The 24,065-nt window shown below is 39.1% G+C and overlaps 3 protein-coding genes across 6 annotated transcripts; 1 reads left to right on the top strand and 2 right to left on the bottom strand.

Annotated features, from left to right (window-relative positions):
• Positions 1-577: 577 nt before the first annotated feature.
• mrpl51 (mitochondrial ribosomal protein L51) lies at positions 578-2,808 on the bottom strand. The gene is made up of 4 exons (XM_020655769.3): positions 2,627-2,808; positions 2,316-2,418; positions 1,754-1,861; positions 578-875 (listed from the first exon to the last, which is right to left on the bottom strand). The coding sequence occupies exons 2-4, from the start codon at positions 2,404-2,406 to the stop codon at positions 679-681; spliced, it is 396 nt and encodes a 131-aa protein (XP_020511425.1). The 5' UTR covers positions 2,407-2,418; positions 2,627-2,808; the 3' UTR covers positions 578-678.
• Positions 822-9,458, top strand: LOC110000487 (vascular endothelial growth factor receptor 1). 2 transcript variants are annotated; one of them, XM_065957684.1, is made up of 8 exons: positions 822-924; positions 6,648-6,768; positions 6,937-7,169; positions 7,515-7,775; positions 7,858-8,175; positions 8,270-8,527; positions 8,623-8,744; positions 9,139-9,458. In XM_065957684.1, the coding sequence occupies exons 3-8, from the start codon at positions 6,962-6,964 to the stop codon at positions 9,232-9,234; spliced, it is 1,263 nt and encodes a 420-aa protein (XP_065813756.1). In that variant the 5' UTR covers positions 822-924; positions 6,648-6,768; positions 6,937-6,961; the 3' UTR covers positions 9,235-9,458. The 2 variants fall into 2 exon arrangements, with proteins under 2 accessions (XP_065813756.1, XP_020511428.1); XM_020655772.3 differs by lacking the exon at positions 822-924 and adding an exon at positions 6,292-6,523.
• Positions 9,435-23,644, bottom strand: plekhg6 (pleckstrin homology domain containing, family G (with RhoGef domain) member 6). 3 transcript variants are annotated; one of them, XM_029281606.2, is made up of 15 exons: positions 23,391-23,644; positions 21,063-21,285; positions 19,859-19,993; positions 19,453-19,590; positions 18,943-19,038; positions 18,780-18,830; positions 18,365-18,514; positions 17,496-17,606; positions 16,494-16,643; positions 16,162-16,296; positions 14,550-14,669; positions 14,309-14,441; positions 14,104-14,219; positions 11,745-13,246; positions 9,435-10,047 (listed from the first exon to the last, which is right to left on the bottom strand). In XM_029281606.2, exons 2-15 carry the CDS (start codon positions 21,228-21,230, stop codon positions 9,867-9,869), a joined length of 3,186 nt encoding a protein of 1,061 aa, XP_029137439.1. In that variant the 5' UTR covers positions 21,231-21,285; positions 23,391-23,644; the 3' UTR covers positions 9,435-9,866. The 3 variants fall into 3 exon arrangements, with proteins under 3 accessions (XP_029137439.1, XP_020511426.1, XP_065813755.1); XM_020655770.3 differs by having other exon boundaries at positions 9,436-10,047; positions 14,309-14,444; positions 23,391-23,643; XM_065957683.1 differs by lacking the exon at positions 23,391-23,644 and adding an exon at positions 22,242-22,652 and having other exon boundaries at positions 9,436-10,047; positions 14,309-14,444.
• Positions 23,645-24,065: the final 421 nt, after the last annotated feature.

The following is a 24,065-nucleotide window of genomic DNA, read 5'->3' as shown; positions in this document are numbered from 1 at the left end:
GACCTCAACATCAACCAAGGTGTGTTGATCCCCAGCAGGTGCTGGGCTCCTGGCTCATGTGGGGATATGCTCCTGTATCCCTGAAGCAAAGGTATGAAATAAAAGAGGAGGTCTTTCTGTGGAAGATAACATAGACTTTCCATTCACATGCGCTTTGTATACAATATGCATGTCCTAATTGGTGAAAAAAATACTTGTACAAATATAAATGAATGCTTTCAAAATGGATTTATACGCAACTTTAACAGTTCTGTTGTTGTGTACCACGATTATGAAAAATCAATAATCTTCTGTTTTAATGGTTCCTTCAGTCGGAGCTCCATTGCTGACCTTCAAACTCTGGGAGATGGAGTTTCTTCTCTCTGAGATATTTAAACAAAACGATCAAAGCATTTATCAGAGCTATGGGAGTTTATGTTGGAAGGAATAAAGTAACACTTCTTTTTAGGTGCATCTCTTCAATGTTTTTTTAGGTTTTTATATGATGTTGGTGTTTGTCCGGAACAATGATATAAACAATCAATGAACAGGAGTAGAATAGAATGAATTTATATTTGAATGACATAACTGAGACAAATTGGAAATAAACAATACTTTAATTACATGAAATCACTCAACAAGTCTCCAGCAGTCCTTTTAGGCTGGTCAAATGTGTTTTCCAGTACTCTGTGTTCCACTTTAGCGGTGTTTGCCGTAGCGGTTGAAGCGTCTGTAGAGGAATTTGATCCTTTTCTCCAAGTTGTGTCGGTCCAAGGTCATCATTCTGTCTCCCACCATCTTCTTCTTCCTAATCAGACGCTGCAGTTCATTGCCTTTGAAAGCCTTCAGCCAGCAGGGAGCAAGGACGAGATCTTTGGGATGAGCCTTAAAGTCGCCTGCAGAGAGAAAGTGATGACGTCAGGTTCTGTCCAGTGAAAAGTGTGTGTGAGTAAAAACGTGGCAATGTGGGGAAAGCAAAGTTTATCAAAAGGTTGAGGGCTGGAATTAAAATCAAAACCCAACAGAGAAAATCTGAGCATTGGTTTTAAGGTGTTTGGAATTTATTTTTCTCATTTTTAAAGTTTACCTTTTCGAACTGTGTGGTACCACAAATCCAACACCAGTGCAAGGGAAAAAAATATACATTCCTAATGTTTAAAGCCATATGACCGGTACCAACCTTTTTTCAGTTTGATATGATTGTTATCAGTCTTGTTGTCTTGACCCCTGACTTAGCTTACAACTTTTTTAAACATACACAAAAAGAGAACGTTTTAAAATAAGCACCAGCTAAATACTGATTAAATAAGAAAGTGGCTGTTATTCTTAAGACTCAAAATAACATTTAACAATTGAGTGGCTGGTTAATTTGAACCATTTATCCACTGGTGGAATGTAGGTATTTATTTTAGATAAATACATAATGAATTTGATAAGACTTTATTTTATTCTATGTTGTGACTGTCATTTATAACTAAGAAAGAGTTTCAATAGATATATCTAGGAACACATTTGACCTCTGATTTTCATTAGACTCTCTGTTTACACATTATTGTTTTCTCTGTAATCTGTTCTTCCCCACCACTCTCATGGCATGTGTTGGTATTGTACCAACTCCACTAATGACATGAGAAATTGAATCTAAAGACGCTTATCCAAAAGTCGTCTTACACACTGTGACATCAACTAAAACCAAAAATGTTCATGAAACATGTTCAAACAAACACGCTTCAAAATAGTGCTAATAGGCTTTTTACTGGTTGGAGACACTTACCTAAGATGCCTATGTTATCATAAACTCCAAACATGCTTCGCTTTTCAGTCCATCTGTCCACCTTCTTCAGTTCAGGGATGGCATGCATCCTGATCTGGCAGCATGTACCTGAAGAGAGTCCAAAGTTTGATGTCATCGTCTACACATCACATTGTACAAGTACTACACTTATTAAAAACTCAACAAAAGATGGCCATCATTTTCTTGTAAGTTCCACCTTGTCAAATGTGATGTTGATCCCGCTTTTACTGATTTGTATCAATGTTAACAGGAGCCAAAGCATAGATAGGATGTTTTAAACAATTAGTCTTGTTTAAAATGAAAATAAACACAAGCACCTTTCCAGGCCTTACTAATTGATTAATGCGCATCTACTGATCTTATGTTACCATTTATATTTATTGTACAGCTTTCTTTACTCTCAGTTTTCTTATTTAGGTGTGCTCTTATTGGATTTTTAAGTGGCCTGTTCCTGCTGTTCATGTCGAAACAATAAAATGCTGCTCCTGCAAAACAGACAAAGGCAAACGGGTTTGAGCAGCGCATTGAAACCAGGACTTACTAGTAGAAATGGTCCTGGATGTGCGGAGCAGTGACCCTGCAGACTGACAGATGGACCCTGCAGCTTTCAGAAGTCCTCCAAGTCCAAACATCTTCCAAATGTTCTACAGTAGAAAAACACAGTTTTCAGTATTCAGTTTACTAAAGTGAAAAAGTGGAAAGTGATTATTTTACACGAAATAAATGTGTGCGCTGGTCGGGTACTCTTTACAATCAAACACGACTTCAGCTTTTCGTGTATCTTTGCATTGACCCCTAGCTTTAGCTTTTGCTAACACATTGGCTACTTTAAACGCAGTTTATGAACATTACCTGTTTCAGGGTCCAGCAGCAATCGTGTGCTAAGATGATCTCCTTTTATGACACCAACAAAACATAAAGTCTGGTCTTACGCGTTGATTTACTGAGTATTTTTTTTTATTATTATTATGATTGGGGCTTCGTCAACATGCTCCTAGTGGCCGCTTCCATCTTACTCTGTGTCCCACAATGCATAGCGGCGCTGTACCGTATTGTCGGTAGAGTGGCGCACAAACAATCGCTTGAAGGTCTTTGCACCTTTTCACAACCCTCTCTAACCGGTAGGGGGAGTTACCGACACCGGAGGGCAAAATCCATCGAATAAACGAGATTGTTACTGAAAAGGTTATAAGGTTATATATATATATTTGAATCCCAAGCGATTCTTTACAATTAATTCTTGGATGCATTTTATACAATACCCTTTTGGTGAGATCTCTTAAAGACCAAAGAGATATTATCAAATTTATTGGATCAGCATTCAAACTTCAAGTTTGATTCATCTCTCTCTCTCTCTTTCTCTCTCTTTCTCTCTCTCTCTCTTCCTCTTTCTCTCTCTCACGATCTCTCTCTTTCTCTCTCTCTCTTCCTCGTTCTCTCTCTCTCTCTCTTTCTCTCTCTCTCTCTCTCTTTCTCTCTCTCTTCCTCGTTCTCTCTCTCTTTCTCTCTCTCTCTCTTCCTCTTTCTCTCACTACCTCTCTCTCTCTCGCTCTTTCTCATCTCTCTCTTTCTCTTCTGTTTCTCTCTCTTTCTCTCTTTCTCTCTCTTTCTCTCTCTTTCTCTTTCTCTCTCTCTCTCTCTCTCTCTTTCTCACTCGTCCTCTCTCTCTTTCTCTCTCTTTCTCTCTCTCTCTCTCTCTCCACACACACAAACTGATACTTTCAGTCTTACTGATGTAAAGAACTGGGTGGAATATTGTGTTGGGGAATAAACAAGTGTGACCCAAACTGATCATTGCATATTTTCATTTTTGCTAAAAAAAACAAACAAAAAAAAACATCAGTGAAAAAATTGGAAATTGAGACGAGACAAACCATTTTTAAACACGAGATTCCATTTAACTCTAACCAAACAATGCAGTGACCTGTGCAGAGAAGAGTTACTGTTTATGTCTGTGTAGGTCCTCAAGTCATCCAGGTTAAGTTAAAAATTCAAAGCTTGATCCAAAGGCCACTGGTCTGGAGTGGCTGAAGATCTTGGTCCAGTTGCCTTTGGATTAAGCTGCAAAGTTACTGGTTTACTGTGCACAGTGTGTTTGTATCTTAAATGTAATGTTAGAGATTATGCTGCAAGAAAGAAAAGTGCACAGTACAAATAATAAATAATAGAGAGGAATGGATCCTCTACATTTACTGAAAGAGAATTGATGCGTTAGGTTAGGCTATATTCCCTTGTCATAATTTCCAACATAAACATTTACAATGCATAACGCTTTCTCATCAATACAAACTCACATTTCCATGCAGCTCTTAACATCACTGTGCTGATAGAAATGCTGAATTGACAAAATTTAGAAAATTCTCAGCAGAGCAGCATTGTTTTTTCTAACCTGTGCTCTGCTTCCTCTGCCAGTAAAACTCAGTGGAACACTATATTTCATCACCTACACATATAGACCAGAATGCTCTGATAACATCACACCAGTTATTAAAATGAAACAGCAGCTTGGTTTATGGTCAGTCACAAAGTCTGACACTAATGTGGTGCTGCCTTTTTACACGTTAACATGCTACTGACAAGATACAATGAGAGCTTGACAAAAGGAAAAAACGACTCATTATGCTCTGCTTCTAAAGAAAAGGTCTGATTTGACTATTTTCCAAGATCATCTTCATTAACATGATCTTTTGGATTCCCTCAAGCTTAAAGCTCAGTAGTTTCCATGTGAGGGGCACTTTCCTTCGCATACTTTCACCTCATATTCAGATACAGTGGAGGTGACTAAACATCAGCTTGAGGAAAGACCACCTCACACACAATGACACACTTGTGCCCCCAAAGCTGTGCTTTAAAAGTTTGACAGGGATTTACATTCGCTGGCTGACAGAGTTTGGTGTGAGGAGGAAGTTCTGCGGAACATGAAAATACTAAATGTATCCATCCCCCAGCAGTCACATGGCTGCTACCATGCAGAGAAAATGTCTCTAAAAGATGAAGAAACAGTTCTTTGGTTTCACCCACGCATATCCAGGGAGAGGCCCATCTGTATATCTATGTGACTATCAATCTGTATCTATCTGTGATTTACACTCTTAGCAGGTTTTACAAGATTTCACTTTGTTTAAAATTGCAAAAAAAAGTTGGAAAAGCTTTTTTATTTGCCTTCTACTTATACATTCTTTTCCCTTTCACAAGTGTCTTGAATTTTATTTTGAATTGCCTCTCTCCATCCGTCTGATGGAGGTAATTTCAGTCTGAGGTACAAATGGGCTGTTGTTCAAAGTCCACCCCACATTGGCTCCATGAGGCCAAGGAGTCACGTTACAGATGACAGAAACATTCTCCCCCCCATATGGAAACGGATGGAGAAATGGTCACTGTAAAGGAATCAGGTGCAGATGAGTTCATTGACAGCTAATTACAGAAACAGTCTCAAAACAGTTTGATTTATTAGTTCATTTGAAAGGGGCCATGCATAACACAACACTTGGGGCCAGTTTTAGCTGTAGCCAATTGACCTCTTTGGTCCCTGGGCAGGACGATTTAAAAAAACACATAAAAAAAGTAAAAATAAAAAAGTCCTCACAGTTTGGTATTTATTCATATTCGTAAAAAATACATGATACATTAACTTTGGTTCTATACAAAGGTTTCAGTGATCACGATTGGTTGACATGACAAATCTTGTTATAAAAATACAGAAGCTTTTGAAGTCTCTGATATGGGTTGGTTTCTCTACATGTTATAACATATTTTATTGAAATTGAATCTATTATTGCATTTACAATAAACTACATTACTTTTGCTCGACATCTGATGGTATAGGCCTTTACTAGAATATTGACAGGCAGCGTATGCCTGTTTCTAATGCGGTGATAATGGTAACAGTTGATGTAAAGGAAAAGAAGTGAGAGAATGGAGGGGATGATTCACTTTCACAAATATCTATCAGAACCAGAAACCATACTAAAGTGCCTCATTCTCGTCATACTGCTTAGGATGATTATTATGGTGAGAGCTGTGCGTTCTCAGAGGCTTGCAAACGTAAGTGACTGGCAGTGACGAAGAGGGAGTGATGGGTTGGTCTTGTGTTCGCACTTTTGCTATCTCAGTTTCTAAGCAAGCAACTAGAGCTTCCTTGAATGCTCATGGAGTTATTGGCAAACACTAATAGTTGTGTACACTCACAACTCACGTCACACTCATTTTTAAGTCAGCAGCTTTCTCATCAATGAGTGGATGTTGCTCACTTCTCATTTTGCAAAGAAGCATCTTTAAAAATATATATTTTATTTTGAACGGTAAATACACAATATCCTACTTTAAATGTTACTCATGCAGTATGTAGTCCTTGCACATTAAAACAGGTTACATACTGTGACAAAAGGTACGTGATACGAAAAAGGGAACGGAGCAAAGCAGAGAGAATCCGTGGGAGGAAGTGGGTCCCCGTGTTTACATCTCTTTCTTCAGTTTCCAAGATGACACTGACAGACCGCATCAAAGCCTGGCTTGTAGGCGAAATCACATGATCAGAGAAGAAACCACCATACATGCTCCTCCATTATCAGCACCCACGGCTCATATAAAAACCAAATCAACCTGAAAACACAAGAGAGAACACATCGCAGAAAGAGAGATAGAGTAGAGAGCAGATCAGACAGAGGTTCAAGCGAGGAACAAAGTAAAACAACACAAAGATGCGGTTGGAGTTTTTAATCCTTGGGATGATTACCCTTTTTATGAAAGGTACATTTCTATTATAGTACCACTGTTTTTTCTTTTTGATAATAAGGTGTACTTGTGAATTTTTATTTGTGAGGTTTAACATGCTCATTTTCACGTGATTTTTGTCTTCATTTTTCTTCTACAGGGGCTCAGTGTGAGGCAACTGAGGTGTTTGCGGAAGCAGGCTCTAAAGCTTTACTACCCTGCAAATGCAGCTCCTCATCCACCCTTCCCCGTGCCATCATCTGGAGCAAAGCCAACAGTGGGTAAGAAAGATTTTGTTTTGCAGTCTACGCTTCTCAATTCCCATTTCCCTTTTGTCAAGCTCAAAACACCAGAAAATCCACAACTACTAGTTTCACTGTCTACTATCCTTCAAGTTCAAACTAAAATCTTGCATCTATATGCTGATGACACTGTATTGTTTGCGACAGATCTTCCCCCAGCACAATATGGAGAATGGAAAGGAGTGGTATGCAGTACTGGGGCTCTGGCTGGACACAGAAAGGAATCCAACGTGCACGATGCACCAACTCCCAGCTTGAAATAGGCGACTACAGCCTTCAAATCAACAGTGTGAGGGAGGAGGACGGAGGATATTACACCTGCAGAGTCAGTCCAGGAGGCCAAGTCCCCCAAAATCGTGTCTTGCTCAGAGTTATAAAAGGTAAAGGCACAGAAACACAGATTTAAGATGCAGATATTTTGACTGTTTTGACTGTCAACTCCATTGTTAAATCAGTGCAGTAGATCCAATATAATAAGACAGTTAAAAAGCGTGTTGGAACTCAGCAATTAATTTGATAAGACTTTTAATAATAAATCATTCAGTGATTGTAGTATTTAATAGTCAAAACAGGAACTACTGAAAAATTATTCAAAATATCATAACAGAGATATAACCAGCGACAGATTGAGGAATACATTAACAACACTAAGCTGCATTTAGAAACGATATAACTTACTAAACGACGTGTGTCAATAAACTCATCGGCACCTGATTCCTTTACAGTGACCATCTCTCCACCGGTTGCCATATGGGGGGAGGATGTTTCTATCACATGTAACGTGACTCCTTGGCCTAATGCAGCCAATGTGGAATGGACTTTGAACAACAGCCCATTTGTACATCAGGCTGAAATGAACTCCATCAGACAGACACCTAAAAAGGTTCTGAGGGAAGAGGCAAATTCGAGAGTAACTGGAAACTGGACCTGTGCCGTGGACTACAAAGGAAAAGTAGTACGAGCTTCTTCAACTCTGACCGTGAAGGGTATGATTCTTAGCCAAATAAATCTGACGTTTCTTCAGAAATTAACAGCCGATGCTCTAAAACTCTCCTCTTTCTCTCACAGGAATCATCAACCCATCCACAGACAGTACTAAACTGTATTCTGCTGTGGGATCTGAGGCTTACCTCCCCTGTGTGTTGTCCCCTGATTTAAACCTCTCCAGCTCAGCTTGGGAGAAACTGAAACCTAGGTCCCTTTTCAAACCTGTTACAGGTCACCTTCCCACTACTTTCTCTCCATCCTCACCATCGTCCCAGACGCCCTGGGACATATCTGCTAGTTTAAAAGAAGTTAAGTTTGAGGATGAAGGAAAGTATAGATGTTCTGCGACCATTGGAGGACAACAGTTGACTCGAATTATGCAGCTCGTCGTTGCAAAAAGTAAGCTTTCATTGATTCCATTTAGGCCTACTTAGAATAATACAAAATCTATTTTCTTTTAAAGATACATTATATTGTCTTATTCTTCTTTTAGTTGAAAGCAGCGTTGTGTCAAAGAAAAAAGGGTCAGTGACTCTTACCTGCCAGCTGACGGACACCAGCGAAGTCACAGACTATGAATGGGTTCATGTGGTCTATGGTCTTAACGGAACCCAGTCGTTTGGGTCCATCAAGAAAGGCAAGACTCTTATTTTAAACGAGGTGTCTGAGGAAAACTGGGATGAATGGGTTTGCCGCTTCTACGGGAAACAGGGCATCTTGGGAAATGTAACACATCACTCTCAAATAACGAGTAAGTGCTCTCCTCCAGCTTACCCCTATGATAATGTACTAAGAATGTCATGTGTTATTTCTTTCTGACTGTTTATATGCTATTTTACCCTGAAGGTGGCCTGACTGGAGAAAAATCATCAGCTGCTTCACCTAACATCGCTGCCATAGTCGGTCTCAGCTTGCTCCTGCTGGTTCTGCTGCTGATTTTGGCCCAAATGTACAAAAACCACCAAAGGGTAAAGATCGACAATACTTCAAATTAATGTGAAGATAATGATCATTCAAAAACTCTAACTTTAACCTGTTTTTTTAAATGGAAACTTGAATGTGAATTATTCAGTTTACAAACTTATTATTTCTTAAATTTAAAATTCTGTTTTAAATAGAAGATTTAAAATCTTGAACTAGGGAAATTATTTTTTTGTGTCTAGAAAATTCTTTGCATAAGTTTTGCTGGGAAGAAATGTCCGTATCTCACTGTTTTTTTTCTGTTTAATGGAAAACAACAATAAAAAAATAACAATGCGGAACATTAATTCCCCTGTTGAAACATGCATACATGCATTTTTGTATTCCTTAAACTTTGAAGCAATCTCATTGTTTCTCACTGTTACTACTTTTCTCCCACAGAGGAAAAGGATCTTTCAGTACCCAGCACTGGAGACGATCGTTCATACGGCCTCCAATCAGCAGGAGGAGAGAGAAAGGAGCCGAGGAAAAAAGTAAAAACACATTTATGAACTGAAAAGTAGTTTCTTTTCACGCCTGCAATATGTTAGGAGACTTAAGTTTGCACAGATTTCTAAATTCAGCTACTTTAAGAGCAGACATTGTAGCAGTACCATTGTTGTTTGAAAGCATGTATATTTTTTGCTTGCTGGAGTTGTAATTGTTTCCAAATATAAAACTGAATGTAAATAAAAAAATAAAGATAATTTGCAAGAAATAAAGCTGTTTTAATTTTTTCCATTATGTACAATTAAAGCTCTCAGGTCAACTAGACTCTAGTTAACCTAAGAGCTTACTAGAGGGTGAAATACATACAGATATAAATAATATACAGACATTTCTATAAAAATATTTTTTCACTATATTTACAGAAAACACTGACAACAAATCATAGTAAAATAAAAACAATCATCATTGATCACAATCATTATTATAGGCTACAAGGCCAGGATGAAAGATGGTCGTTCAACATTTTTGTGGGCTTCAGATACTCATGAAATAAAATCACCTGCTGTCCTTGTGCCGCCCGCCTGTACTTCACGTTCATGGACTGAACTTTAGGTTGTTGTTTAGAAGTCTAGTTTATAACCCACTTAGTGGCTTCAGGACTCTGTAGTGCAGTTTGAGTGTTACATCTGGATGACCTCCCCGACATCTTGCTCTGATGGTTCATGAGGATCCCATAATGTCAAAGATCGGCGGATGCCCTCAAGAAGCCCCTCAGCTCTGGGTTGTAAATGATCCATGACCTCATCGTCATCGAAGCACCAACCTGACCAGTCCACATTGACACCATCCGTAAAGATAACACTAAAGAATGAGAGGAAAGCACATTAACAACGGTTTGTCTTTTAACATGTTCTCTGTATGCACCTACAACTTACTACTATAGATGTTAAGATAGTATTCCAAAAAGCTAAATTACAGGCAAGCATGAAAACATTAATAACCAGTGTTTATGCGTCCCTCGTGTTAATATAAACTGTAGGCTTTGAATTCAGAGATATTAAAGACAGGGTAATGTAAGTTTCCATTCTTACAGAGCAGTCTGTCCATTACCAGCCTACTCAGCAATGAAAACTCATCTCAGAAGTAGAGATTTGACAGTTTAAATATACATTTCCAGATTAAGTGGAAACGCATATTTTAAATAACCAGCCTAGTGACGTGTTTCTATGATTTAAAACAAAAGAAGCAAAACATTCGACATGTTAGGGCATTAAAAAAAAGATATGCAGCAAAGCCAACAAGTGGAGACTGTAACCGTGTGGTGGATAATCAGCTATGACACAGACTTTATGTGATATCATAGAATACGTTCTGTGATAGTAGAAGAGGAGCTCCTCTGAAGGTCCTGTGTGTCAACCTGAGCTTTTGTTAAAATGCTGTTAAAAGTGACAATTAGCAACTTAAGCTTCAGGTCTGCAACTCTGAACTCTGTGCTTTATTAAAAGGATAACATGAAGCTTCTATTCATCTTTATAAGTATTTGCCTTTTTAATATTTAGTAAATCAAAAATGTCTTCATGTGTTTGCAATAATTAGAGAAGAAATGGAAAAAGAAGCATTTGATTTGATGTTTTTGCTTTGGATCTTTTTTTTATTTGTTAATTAATAAATCATTATTTTGCTCATTAACATCCCAGTGCCATCCTTTTTGAATTCAAGTCAGGGGTGAGAAAGTTGTGCTGGTTATGCTGTCAATGATGCTAATACTATCGTTGTGTTTCAGTTTATATCTGACCTTTGCTTGTGTAGCTTTGGTCCATTTCTGTTGGAAACATTGTGAGCAGTTACTCTCTTATGTATGTGGGCTGATATTTTTGTGGTTTTTTACAGTATGCATTTGACTGTGTGCACAATGTGCACTTGGGACTTGTATTAGTAGTGATGAATATTTAACAGTGACCTGTTTATATTCTTGTTGACTCAGCACTTTATTTGGTCTGTAATGGAAGCTGCCAACAGTGTCAGTCAAGAATCATGGCTGCTATATTCAGTGCCTCTCTCCCTTTTACCTTTTTTACTCATTAGCTTTCTACATGTATTTTGTCTTTTGTCTTTTCCTTTTTATGCTTTGCTGCAAAACTAATCGCCCTTCAGGGATGATTATTTTTAAACAATAAATGTATTTTTTAACTTGAACCTTTAAGTATCTGGGTGACATTAGAAGCTGGATCATCAATTTAATACATTTTTATGAACTTACTCTTGTTTTTGTTTTTTTTAATTAAATTTGGAATTCTTCATTAATTAATAAAATGATGGGACTCTAGAGTGAAGCTTATCAGGTTTGCAAATAACATGATATTGCTTTTTAATTAGGGGCATGGTGGGATACTGAACTAGTCTAATGTGTGTCTTTGTTAGTGGTGAAGTGTATCAGTTTTAGAGTGTGTTGTTAATACAGAATGTCATCTCCTTGGTTTGATATTGAAATCTACAAAAATAAATTAAAAATGTAACTTCTCAAAAACGAGAGCAATTGCAAACTTTGCTATACTCACCTGTATCTCTTATCATCGTCATCCCCGTCCACCAGTTGCTCTTTCCATCCCTGACTCACTGTGGGGGCTCTGTGTCTCATCAGCTCCACCTCCTCCTCCCACTCTGTGTCCCTATCTCCATCACTGGGTGGTGGTGACGGTGTGGTGGAATATGAAGGAGAAGGAGGATTCCTTGACCTCAAATGAGACACCTTCAAATATCTATTTCTTTTTAATCCATCTCTTTCCCTGGCTCTTTCCAGAAGACCCTCCAGGGGCGAGGCTTGTTCGTTTCGGGGTGAGAGTGGGAGCTGTGCATCTTCTGCAAGGGGAAGTGAGTTTAGACTGGATTGATGACGGAGTCCATGGCTTCCTTCGATGATGATGTTAGGGATGGAGGCACTCCGTTTGGTTTTCATTATGGGCCTTTTTTCATAGGAGTTTACTTCAGGCAGCTCAGGTTCAGAAAATGTTTGTGGGTCTGGAGAGTCTCTATCATGCATGTTCAAAAACATCCCCTGGTTAGGCTTTAGGGAGCCCAGTTTAAGCACCCGCAGTGTATCTGAGCTATTGCCAGAAGAAAGGGAGTTTCTCTTCATATTTCGGTTGTACTCAGAGTCAGAGTAGTTGTTAGATGAGTCCTGGAAAAAGTGCCTAGACATCTGAGTAGAGGAGCCCTGATGTATGCTGACCGGCCTCCTCCTCCGTAAACCAGGTGACTTCAAATTTTTGGAGAAACCCCAGACACCTGGAGGTGTTTCCAAATCTCCAGTATGACTTAAAGTGGAATTCCTCTTTGTTTCCTGCCTGACAGACTGGGAATCTGAGAATCTCCTTGTAGCTATTCCTTCTTCTCCTGGTTGTCTGAAAGACTCAGTCCCCTCCCAGGTAACTGCCGGTTTGTAAGGCGGTTGTGGAGAAGTTTCTTCATTCATTGGGTAGTCAATATCTGGATATTCACCTAGTAAGCGAACATGCGGTCCTGTTGTGTTGTATCTTGATGGGTTAGCTGAAGTACTGTGATGCAAATGATCCAGATTTGGAGCAGCTTGCACCTTTTGGTTCCCTCTTCTCTCCTTTGTAATCCCAGATTCAATAATTTTCTCCTCCTCCTCTGGATTCATTCCAAACTGTTCTCCTCTTACTCCCAATTCAATCCATTCATATCCTTTGACTGGTTGTTGCTGACCAGCAAAGCCCTTAAGAGAAAATCTATTGTTATTTTTATAGGGCTGGGATTGCACAGTAGGCACACCAGTACTGTTTGTGGCCACATTATCAGGAGATTCATACTGTTCCTCTGCTTCTTTGGACGCCAACATCCCATTTTCTGATGTGGGCATAATAAGTTCCTCAGTAAGTTCATCCACAAAAGTCCCTCCTTTTGGTTGTGTAAGAGGTTGTTTGTCGGTCTCCAAATAATCCATTTTAGCATCTGAAACAGGTTTGGTCTCCAGCTGCTGGAGTGTCCATTTTTCCAGTTGTCTGATGTACTCTGTTTCTTTCAGTCTCCTCAGTGTTCCCTGACAATATAACAACAAAAATGAATAAGTAAGGCGTTTAACAATGATTGAGATAATAGTTATTTCAAAGTCTGTTTCATGTCATAAAGCTAAGAGTCCTCAGTCAAGCTAGCAGATCTACAATGCTCAACTTATACATTCCTGTGCAGCGTTAGCTAGGTAGTTAGGAATAATGCTAACTACAGTCACCATCTTAGTTTAACATGCTAGCATTCTTAAGTTTGCTAATTAGCATTGAACACAAAGTGATGGACTGATGAAATTCAAATTCAAATACTGGCTTAAGGGTGGAACTAGAGTGAAGGAGGTCGTATGAACTAGAGTGTGATAGGGGTGGAACTTTTCTGTCATTTCACGCAACAGAGGTGAAGAAAGTTCACAAAATTTTGGAAACGCACTATATGGCCTGTTTGTGTCTTTTGGGGAAAAGTCAGTATGGTTTATTCACTGGGGTCCATTAATGTCTGTACACATTATAAAGTTGCTCTGACACCAGAATCAGCCTCCGACGCTTCCTATGATGATAACGGAAGCGATCCAGTACTGTGCTCCCATATTTGTGTTAAAGCGGGCAAAAAGTGCCTAATTAGTGTTTTACGGCAAATAACAGTTTATTTTATCTTACTAGTAGCCTATAGGGATCTCAGTATCATTCAATTCTCTTGTTGTATTGGAACATCACTACACAATTTCAGGGCCATCCGTCCATTAGTGTTCAAGTATAATTTAGACTGGACAAAAGTGCTTAAGACGCAATCCATCAACAGATGGACACATGGCTATCCCTGAAGCCAAGCTTCTTATATTAGACCATTACCATTATTTTACAGGACTTTGTCAGAAATGCACATTTTTACCTTTGCCTGCTGAACGGTGGTGACCCATTTGGAACAGCTCTCTGGGGTGCTGGCTGCAAATATGTAGACATTCATAGCAGTCTGAAGCTCGCCTACCTCCACGAGAACAAAAGAACCTGAGAGAGGTGGAGGAATGATTAGTGGATCTGCAATATGCACAGAACCTAAGCGCCTTCTATTTCTTTTGTGTAAAAGTGTTACTCACAGCCATCTTTTAATGGTAAGCAATATGTTCTGTCAAGGGCCAGAGGGGGTCGTACTACCTTCAACCGCTCTCCTTTCTTCTGGACTTTGGTCATTAGTAGAACATCTGAGAAAAGCAGAGCCACTACCTCCAGCTGCTAAATACCACACGCAAGGAAACACAAGACGTTTAGAATAAGTAATGACAACAAGGTTCTGAAGAAACAGATGTAAATGTACAGCTACTGAGTGCACTGCCTCACCTTGCTGTCTTTTCTCCCCCGAATCTTTAGGTTCTCCTCCAGGAGCAGTTTACGAACCACTTCCGTACCCACTCCTCTGATGGGGCAGGTCAGGTCAAACTGGGAGATCTCACGGACTAGCTGTCAAGAAAAGTCATCTTGAGTAACCATCAGTAGCAGAACATAATATATATTATTAATATTATAGCCTGACATCCCAAATGTATTATCTTGATTAAACATCCTGCCTTGTACCTTATCTTTTTTTCTTTTTAAGATTTTCTTTTTGGGCATTTTGTGCAGAGAGATAGGACAGTGGATAGAGTCGGATATCAGGGAGGAAGAGAGTAGGGAATGACATGCAGGAAAGGAGCCCCAGGTCGGATGCGAACCCGGGCCGCCCGCTTGGAGGACTATAGCCTCCGTACATGGGCCGCATGCTCTAACCACTGCGCCACCAGCGCCGCACGTACCATAGATTTTTAAGGAAGAAATTAAAACAATACTGTGTCAACAGAGGTGCTGCTTGTTAACAGGCAAGGCAGGCAACTGCCCGGGGCCCCAGACCATTAGGGGGCCCTAAAGCAGCAGCTGTAAATGTGCAAATGTGCAAAAGTGCTTATTTTGCAATGACAGTATAGGAAACCTCCCTAAGGGATACCCATCTGACCGACCTCCCTCTTGTTGCCCTGCTAAATGCTGGTAGGACAGTTGATTTTTGCCTTTTCAGACTGTATGTCAAGTGAGGCCTCGTAGGCTGTCGGTCCAGCCCAAAACAAATTTACCCGCAAGGACAGTATGTTATGATAAAACATCATATTGTTATGTATCATAGTTGTATTTAATATTAATGTAACTGTGTTGTACTACAGCGACCATAGTGTTATATTCTATTCATCCTATTGTATCAATTGTGTCGTATCATATTCTATCGTTATCTTATTGTATCGACTGTGTCATGTCGGATCCTATTATTATTGTGTTCTATCATAATCATGTTGTAACAAACTTTATTGTTATGTTTTTGTTATATAGAAACTCAAACTAATAGAAAAGAAACACAAAACAATATACAAATCAAAGACTATAGGATAGAATTTATCCTCAGGTATAATTAATGATATCTTAACGTAGTGTATTTGTGATGTAATGTAAGAGAGGTCGTTTAGTCTGTGTTGACGCACCATGCTTTGTCTGGCCGGGTTTTATGTGTAGCTCCGTGTTGTAGCTGGCATGAGTACAAAAAGCATCATCATTCAAAACAAATGTTCATGAGGCCATAAAGTTCAGGTCAGATATGCAAATCCATTTATTAAAAACAACAATACTATCCCATTACTCAAAAACATACAATTACACGCGTTCCCAACGGTCTTGCCAAAAGGGGTTACCAAGGTCTTACCATATTAAAAAAGACTGACCTCCTCTGTGCGCAACACCAGCTGCTAATCAGCATCCTTTGAATACAATTTAGCTCCCTGCAACAAAGTAAAACCCACCAATAATGGATTCAACAGTCTGGGTGTCGAGCTTGTATGCAGAAGACATTAGTGAACTTTTTCAACTCTGGTTTATTAACAAAACAGCTATACAGTAGGTTTGAGTTAGTAAGTGAGAAACAGTCATATTTTACCTTGTCTATTTCTTCATTGATTCCTTCCACCTCGTATCCCTCCACCCTCTGAGCAGAAATGGCGAGAGCAAGCTCCTCATCTTTATGCTTCAGGTAGTTGTTGATACTCTCCAGGAAACTGATAACACAGGATATCTGGAGAGAAGGGAGAGAAAGATGTTGAAATTTCAATTTTACTTCAGCCTTTTCTTTTCTTTTCCCTTTGACTAACAAGACATGAATAATTAATACCCTTAAAAAACTGTATTGCTTTTAATCTGAGATATCCTTTGAAAATAAAATGCTAGATTTTAACATATTAATGTATTCCTCACAATTTAAAAGTTTCTCACCATGCCTCTAAGTTTGTGCTGCACTTGAGGATCATGGGTAGTTTTCAGCACGGCTTTCAGTAGAAGAGGGTACTTTGTGATCCTCTGATGGGGTTTGGCCTGCATGTCCCCGAGACGCATCCGATCACACTGAGGGTGAGTCTCCACCCACTGGACAGGACAGAAACACAGGAGCATTGCCTCAAGTCAATGGTTTTGATTTAAAGAGGGGTTCTTATTATATTGACCTTAAACTGTGAGTAAAAACAGAGTGAATATAAATGATCATGTCACCAGAATTAGAGCCTAATAACATCCTGACGTAACCTACTGTAGGTCCTATCTGGGGATGCAGATAGTTAAGGCTTAATTTTTACCAGTGTTTTTGTTTTGTTTGATTTGAAAGTGTAGACCCTCTAAACACCCACTGAGTACCCTTTCCTCATCAAAGGGGCCTTGGTTTGTTTTGTTAAACACATTACTGCATATCGCCTCCCACTCAAGGTGACAAGTTTGGTGTTATGACACAAGTGAAAAAGCAAGTGTTAAAAAACACATTTACAGTAAAGGCTCCTGGTCTGTAAACAAGACATTGCTGTCAATTGGAGGGATCCATGTTTAAATCATAACGCAATAAAAAAAATCTCTTCTAGTATGCCAGACTTTTTATCTTATGCTCACTGTTCCTATAGATGTCCTGTTTTCAGATTTTTAACATTAAAAAAACTCATTTGAATTGCTGCCAAGGCTCTATGATCTGGAGAAGACTTTGGTGTGACAAGTCACTATGACAGGTCGCCCCTAAAGTTATGAAAACTTCACTAACCACACAGACTACCATTAACAACAGGATATGTAGTCTTTACACTGAATTATATTCCGCTGCCCTCAGAGGTAATGATGGTCTGTGTGTAAAGGTTTGTTTATTTCCACTGTGAGTTGTCTTCCTCACGTCTGACACTTCCTGTTTATTCATAGTGCGTGTTGTAAAGAGAACAGGAGTCTGCTGCTGTCATAGAGTACCTGGACATAAGTGAGAAAGTGAGGGCTGCTCTCCATCAGCCTGCGTGTGAACTCTAGATTGTTTTCCTCCTCCCAGCAGTAATGTCGATAGCAGGAGAAGCGCTCATGGAACTGTGGACAAAAACAAAATGCAGATTAATGATGACAATGTGTTAAAACCTCCATGCATCTACTGTATGTGCAGAAAGCTGTAAAGAGCCTTTAATTAAAGGAGATGTAGAGACTCTGATAGATCGACTCAAGAGATGTCAGAGTCTAGAGGGGATGGCTGAAGACAACAACTTGAAAATTTAATAAAAAGGTGCAGTATCTGTCTTTGATGTCGGTTTTGGTTGTATATCTACAAAGCATTGGATTAAAACAGAACTGGAAGAAAACTGTATCTAATTAAGAGCATTTAACCGTTATCAGCCAAATACACTGACAACACCGTGTGCAAAGTGAAGGTGCTCCTGATGCAGAACGGCTATGATTACATATTATATAATGGATTTATTGTTCTGATACTTCAACTTGTATTCATAACTTTTAGCCTCAATCTAGTTAAATTTAGCTTTTTGTATCATGATTAATGTGCTTTATGGTACTTGCAGTGTCTTTCTTTGTAACAATAGATTATAATTGACATCCTTAAACAGGTTCTTGGGAACTTAAACTGAAAATAACTTGTAGTATCTCCATATAAGGTAGAAGAAGCACAGTACTATACACTTGAATATAAAGTAAAATTAAAAGAACAACCTCTGCAGAGTACTGCATGTGAGAAAATAGACTTGAGTAAATTAAAAACTAATTTGTTTCCCCTTTCAAACAGGCAAAAACACCTTTGAACATGTTGGTAATGTGTGCTGCAGACGGTGAGTTCATACCTGCAGGCAGCCAGCCTCTAACCCCATGGGGTCAAAGGGCTTGCCTGTCTTCCGGACTTCCTGTAACATGGGATAGATGACCTCCTGCCAGAAGAGCTGATGTGCAATGATGACAGAGGGGATGTTTGAGAAAAGCAGCTCAGGGGTCACCTGCCACAGGGGGAAGTCAAAACAAAAATAATAGTGTGAAAAGTTAAACTCCCCTGCTTTCTGGTATTTTGTCTTCTCAATGGAAATGTATTGTTGTGCTCCATTTTCCACTCGTGTGTTGTTTTCTGAGCGAGAGCGGATGTTCTCTATTTGTCAGTCAATGCGTGTCAGTGGTATGCAGAGCAGTGGAAAATAGGCCTCATTAATGTAGAAGTGTGCAGAAGTGTTTCCAGTCTAAATGAGGCTGCATGCTCAGCAGACTGACCTCTAAGAGAAATCCATGCTGGTGCAGGTTGACAAGAGCTGCAATGACCAACTGTGGGGAGCAGACACAGATTTGTCAGAACAGTCTGTGGAAAATACCTTCTCAGCTCTGACATAACGAAGTCTGTATTCAAATGAGGTAGCAGGTAAGAATGGAATATTACGTCTCTGATGATAATTAGCTTGTTGATGTAGGTGAGCTCGGTGTGAACAAACTCCCACAGCGCCTCCTGCTGGTGTCTCTGCATCTTAGACATTGTCTGAAAATAAAAACAAGGCAGAGGAGGAAACAGGACATATGATTAAAATGATGTGAAAAATACATATTTTTTAGCAGGAATTTTACAGAAAAAACACACAAGGAGTATTAAATGGATTTGGCTTCCACAGTTTGTAGATCATTCCTACAATAGACACACTTTTAAACAAAGCTGTAGGCCTGCTTAAAAATACATATTTAGATCTAATTTAAAGAATATATTTTTGTGAACATCTTCTGATCTCCATGAATGCTGAATCTAGAAATTGGTTTGGTAAGAGTTAGCCTGGTTAGCTCGCTAAGAAGACTTGGCTCTCTCCTCCAAACATGTTGTAGGCTATAAAGAATATTTTTGGATCTTTCATTGACTTTATGACTGTTAAAAATGTTGAGTTATCCTATAAGGGTCCCGTACCGAATGAGAGTGCACTATATCTGTCCAGCTCTTCTCCAGTGTTGTTCCCTGATTCTCCTCCTCCCACCTCCACTTCAGACAGACTGGCACAGCGTAGGTCCCCAGATCCTGCTTCAGCACATCCAGCTGACCTCGCTCCTGGGGGGGTTGTTAGGACAGGTAGTACCAAATTAAGAAGTTGAGATGATAAGAATGTAAAAACACACAGGTAAGGGAATAATAATTTATTTCTGATGTTGCACTGAACCATGTGTTACTTTTAAAAGTGCACCAGTGGAGCAGATTAAGTCATACTACAACTACAGGTTTTTCAGTTGTTGGATTGTGGGTTAATGATTAGAGCAAGTCTTGACTGTTTCTCAACATGTCAGCGTGTAGCTTAATGAGTTTGAGACAAACATAATACCTCAGATGCCGGGTTCTTCTCAGACACACCCTGGTTGAACAGGACCTGTCTGAGTGCAGCTCTGGGTTTGGCTCCTGCAGATGTTCCTTTACTCACTGTGGCAAAGTCAGTCACCACCTTCTGCTTGGTTCTCCTCTGGAAAGACACGCGAAATAGAAAACCTCAGTTTATGCATTTCATGAAAAAGCACCAGAGAATTAATTACAGTTATTGTGAATTACAATTTTTTTTTTTTTAAGATAAAAAACATTCAAGGATTACACCAATCTGAACTGTGTTTATGCTTATTATCGAGTTTTGCAGAAAGCAAAAGGCCAGGGCCAATGACGGTGTAACAGAATTTTGACATTTCCTTAAGTGTCCTACAAAAACATTTGATGTATAATGTAAAACAACACTCCATTCAAAGGTTAAGTCATCATTAGAAAATATGTACAAAGTACAAAAGTGTAATGAGCAAAATGAATAAAAAAAAATAAAATAAAAGGCCCCTGTTGTGCCAAATAGTCCTCTTTTTGGTGTGATATAGAGCATATTTCATCACTTGTGCATTGTAAGCATTTTGGGCCACTTCTTAATAAACTATTGTGATGATTTATCCGCAAAAAAAAATAAACACCAGCTTCCTGATTAAGAGCACATATACCAAAAAATGTTGCCAATAAATATATGTTTGCAAGTTAGACCGTGTGCAGGAGTAAGTCAGACTCATCACCTCATCTTATGACATAGATCTGCAATCAGACAATTCTGCCATTTTATGAGGACAATGAATGTCAATAACAAGGTTTGACAACTTTGTTTTGAGGTGCAGTTGAAAATATGTCAAACTGATATCACTTAAATAGCTTATTTTCAGTATGTTTCATAAATGATTGTTGGATTATTGAAAAGGAAGATAAATGCATTGTTGCTGCCCTTGATTTGTAAGATAACCTAAACAAATCAAATGTGTTGTAACAATACAGGAATATACCTTGATAGATTTTTTTAAACTGGGAAATTAATCTAAGAGATCAAATCAAAAAGGGGAGTTTTTTATTTATTTCTGGTCTTGCATCAGTTTAAGATGGTTATAATTTAAAGTAACCTGCTAAACAACTTATTAAAAAACAAAAACAAAAACATATTAGATAAAAGAAGTGCAGTAAAAGTGCATCACACCATCAGTGATGTGTGTACATTTCTGTCCTGTTTCACTTGCCTGATAGCCTATGGTGTTGAACTTGTTTTTGTCTGATGACCCCCGGTGGTGTTGGTTTGTCTCTGCAGCTGCTGTCATCACGTCCACAACATCTGTCACTCTGCTTTCTGTGTCCCTGTGTCTCTCCCCGTTCACAGTGTCTCGCCATGGCAGCGCTGCTTCTTCCATCACTGATTAATTTCCCCACCAGCCGTCATTCACATGTGGTGCTTTTGAGGAAAGGCTGAGGACAGGCACGTCAGGTTACTCATTGCCAACAAAAAGGTGTGTTAGTAAATAGACAGAATAGCTTGTTTGAAGAAAAGGCTTCAGAAGAGAGCAGTAAGTGGAGGACAGAATGGAGGGACATTGTGTTCTTTGTGTTCAATTTAAAGTGTTTCTTTTAAAGACTAAATCTTTATAGACAAACAAACAAAGAGAGAAACAAAAGCTGGATTATTAGCTGAACTATAAATGCACAAAAGGATTCATTCATTGTTAAAATTCGCTTTTTGGCTTCCAGTCATCAAAATAAAACATGTCTCCTGACCGCCTGTTTTCTGTGTTTACTGGTTATTAAAACTCATTAAGGATACATTCCCTTGTTTTATTTATAGCTGGATGATTTGTTTTGATAAAGACAAGTTTAACGTGACATGACACATGCCACAGCATTTATGCTTAAGCTATCTGCATACCATTGTAAGCTTAAAAAGGTATGAGACTCAAGGGGATGATATATTAAAAACAAATAAACTATAAAAAAAAATGCTGAAGACATTTCAACTCTAATGAAAGCATCAAATCTTTAATGACTATCTAAGGGATCCTTCCTCAAAAAAAGTTGCGTTTTTAAAGATTAAGTTTAGACATCTGTGGGTTGTGATTTCCACATATTGATCCTCTGAATAGAAACAATGTCCAAATAAAGATTCTCTTGAGTGCGCCTTAAAGTTTTTCAACTGCATTTCTGGACCAGGAACCCTGAGAGGGTCCACACAGAGAGCCTGTAGGCTGTTTGGCATTTCATGAAACCATGAAAAACATTTTAATTTCCTCAGAATATAATATTCATGAGGTCTTGTCCAAGTTTTAAATGTATGATGACATATCAAAACAAGAGCTGTGAAGAGCTCCAATAATCCAGTCACTCATTCATAATAAACAAAGATTGTATGAAAGTTAATAAAACCAACAAACCTGAATTCAAGGCTGGGAAACTCGAGTCTAATGTGCAAACGACTTTTCAAAACGGAGCATTTCAAGCTGAAGGGATAGTGACAAAATAAAAACAAAAATAGAACAAGACAAAAAAAATAAACTAAATTCCTGTAGTAAAATAGTCCAACTACTCTGAGCTTCACTTTCCGAGGACTTGTCAAAGAGCAAGTCAGAGAAGCAGAGCTCATGACCGTGACAGCAGCACTGATTTAAGATGACACCAGAAGATTCACACGGCTTCAGCTCCTGTTACTCTCTTGAGCGGGTAACAATGTTACTCCAGGACTCACATATCCAACAACTGTTGAACTTGAGGAACGTCCTGCTGCAGATTTAAGTTACAGTGAAGAATGTGTCTCGACACTCTTAAAGTGACTGTTTCTCACAGAAAGGACTCAGAGATTGTTACAGCCATCGTAAAAGTGACACTTTCATACACTGCTGTGTCACTGCAGTAAGGAAATACTGCATACTGTAAATGCAGTGTGGGATTACTGCTTTAACCTAAGCCTAGTGGTTAGTGTGCGCGCCCCTATGTAGGGAGGCTATAGTCCTTCAAGCGGACGGCCCGGGTTCGAATCCCACCTGTGGCTTCTTTCCCTGCATGTCATTCCCCGCTCTCTCTCTCCCCTATTTCTGACACTATCCACTGTCTTGTCTCTAAAATAAAGGTATGAAAAGCCCAACAAAAAGAAACCTTAACAACATATTTAAACAGTATTAAGAAGTCATTCTAAAAGCAAACACTCTACAGACAGGTACACTTAGCTAATCTTCACATGCTTTCCTGTCAAACTTCAAAGGATCAACACAAGGGCTTTCATCACGGTGTCATACCTGTTTACAATCCCTGTCCGTATCCTGTAATAATACAGCAAGGATGTCTGACATTAATGTTATACTACAAGTGGAATCCTTTTCAAAGACTGATACTATGTCCATAAGAACAGGTTTTCTGTTGGATTTGAATCCTCAGTTAATCAACACAAATGCCTGAGGACAGCTCGTCGACTTAAAACTGCAGCTTTAACATGAAAAGTGATTTGCAGTAGAGACAAAAGCATTGTACACCCTCAACTTCTCCCACTATTTACTCTGCGTTTAAATAGATCAAATGATAGACTTTACCTGGGCTTGGTTGGATCCATTTTGTTTCACCCAGTCATCTTTTGCTTTCTGTGAGCTTTCTCCTCCTCTTTCTTGCTGCCGGGATCCGTCCCGCCCCTTCTCTCCCTTTCACCTGCACCCCTGCCCTATGCAACTGGCCCGACGGGAACGACGAGATTCTGCAGCCAACAAATCAGTGTTCAGGCCTGGCTAATGTGTCGCAGTTAGAAGTGTTTAGAGGAGCGGAGGTGGTGACTGTTTTATTTTCAGGATGAGCTATTGTTGTCTCACGTCAATCAGGCTCATTGATCAGCCTGAGCTGACATTGGGGAAGTCATTTCAGAAGGAGGAAGGGGTGTTTTAATGGGCTGGTATGCAGCAGATCATCAAAAAAAAAAACAGATGTGAAATGAAGTATGAAAATCTTGTGTTTGATTAGTGGAGTGTAATGGAAAACGTTACTAGCTTAGCTTTAGGGTTGTGGACAAACCAAAAGAATGTAGCTATGGGAAAGAAAGAAAAGATCATGTGAGGTCACACAAATACATTTATACGACGGTTAAACACAAGACATCAAAGCAAATGTGATCAGAAGTTTGGGGAAGTGAGCTGGAATGCAGACTGGCAGCGTGCCTCATGTTTAAGACACTTTAACATCCTCATTGACACACATGAATTCTCTCCATTAAACACCAA

The sequence above is a fragment of the Labrus bergylta genome, chromosome 8 (assembly GCF_963930695.1).
Source record: "Labrus bergylta chromosome 8, fLabBer1.1, whole genome shotgun sequence".
NCBI classification, from domain to species: domain Eukaryota; kingdom Metazoa; phylum Chordata; class Actinopteri; order Labriformes; family Labridae; genus Labrus; species Labrus bergylta.
The sequence above is the reverse complement of the archived record's forward strand: the minus strand, read 5'-3'. Positions and strand labels throughout refer to the sequence as shown.

Bases quoted from the DNA above. Each gene is read 5' to 3' on its own strand.
- plekhg6 (XM_020655770.3), bottom strand. From the start codon at position 21,230: ATGGAAGAAGCAGCGCTGCCATGGCGAGACACTGTGAACGGGGAGAGA. The intron at 19,994-21,062 runs GCAAGTGAAACA...GTGTCTTTCCAG, and splicing joins TCAACACCATAGGCTATCAG to AGGAGAACCAAGCAGAAGGT. The intron at 17,607-18,364 runs GTATGAACTCAC...TTTTGTCCACAG, and splicing joins TAGAGGCTGGCTGCCTGCAG to TTCCATGAGCGCTTCTCCTG.
- mrpl51 (XM_020655769.3), bottom strand. From the start codon at position 2,406: ATGTTTGGACTTGGAGGACTTCTGAAAGCTGCAGGGTCCATCTGTCAG. The intron at 1,862-2,315 runs GTAAGTCCTGGT...GACTCTCTTCAG, and splicing joins ATCCAGGACCATTTCTACTA to GTACATGCTGCCAGATCAGG. The intron at 876-1,753 runs GTAAGTGTCTCC...TTCTCTCTGCAG, and splicing joins TGATAACATAGGCATCTTAG to GCGACTTTAAGGCTCATCCC.
- LOC110000487 (XM_020655772.3), top strand. From the start codon at position 6,475: ATGCGGTTGGAGTTTTTAATCCTTGGGATGATTACCCTTTTTATGAAA. The intron at 6,769-6,936 runs GTAAGAAAGATT...TGTTTGCGACAG, and splicing joins TGGAGCAAAGCCAACAGTGG to ATCTTCCCCCAGCACAATAT. The intron at 8,528-8,622 runs GTAAGTGCTCTC...TTTACCCTGAAG, and splicing joins ACATCACTCTCAAATAACGA to GTGGCCTGACTGGAGAAAAA.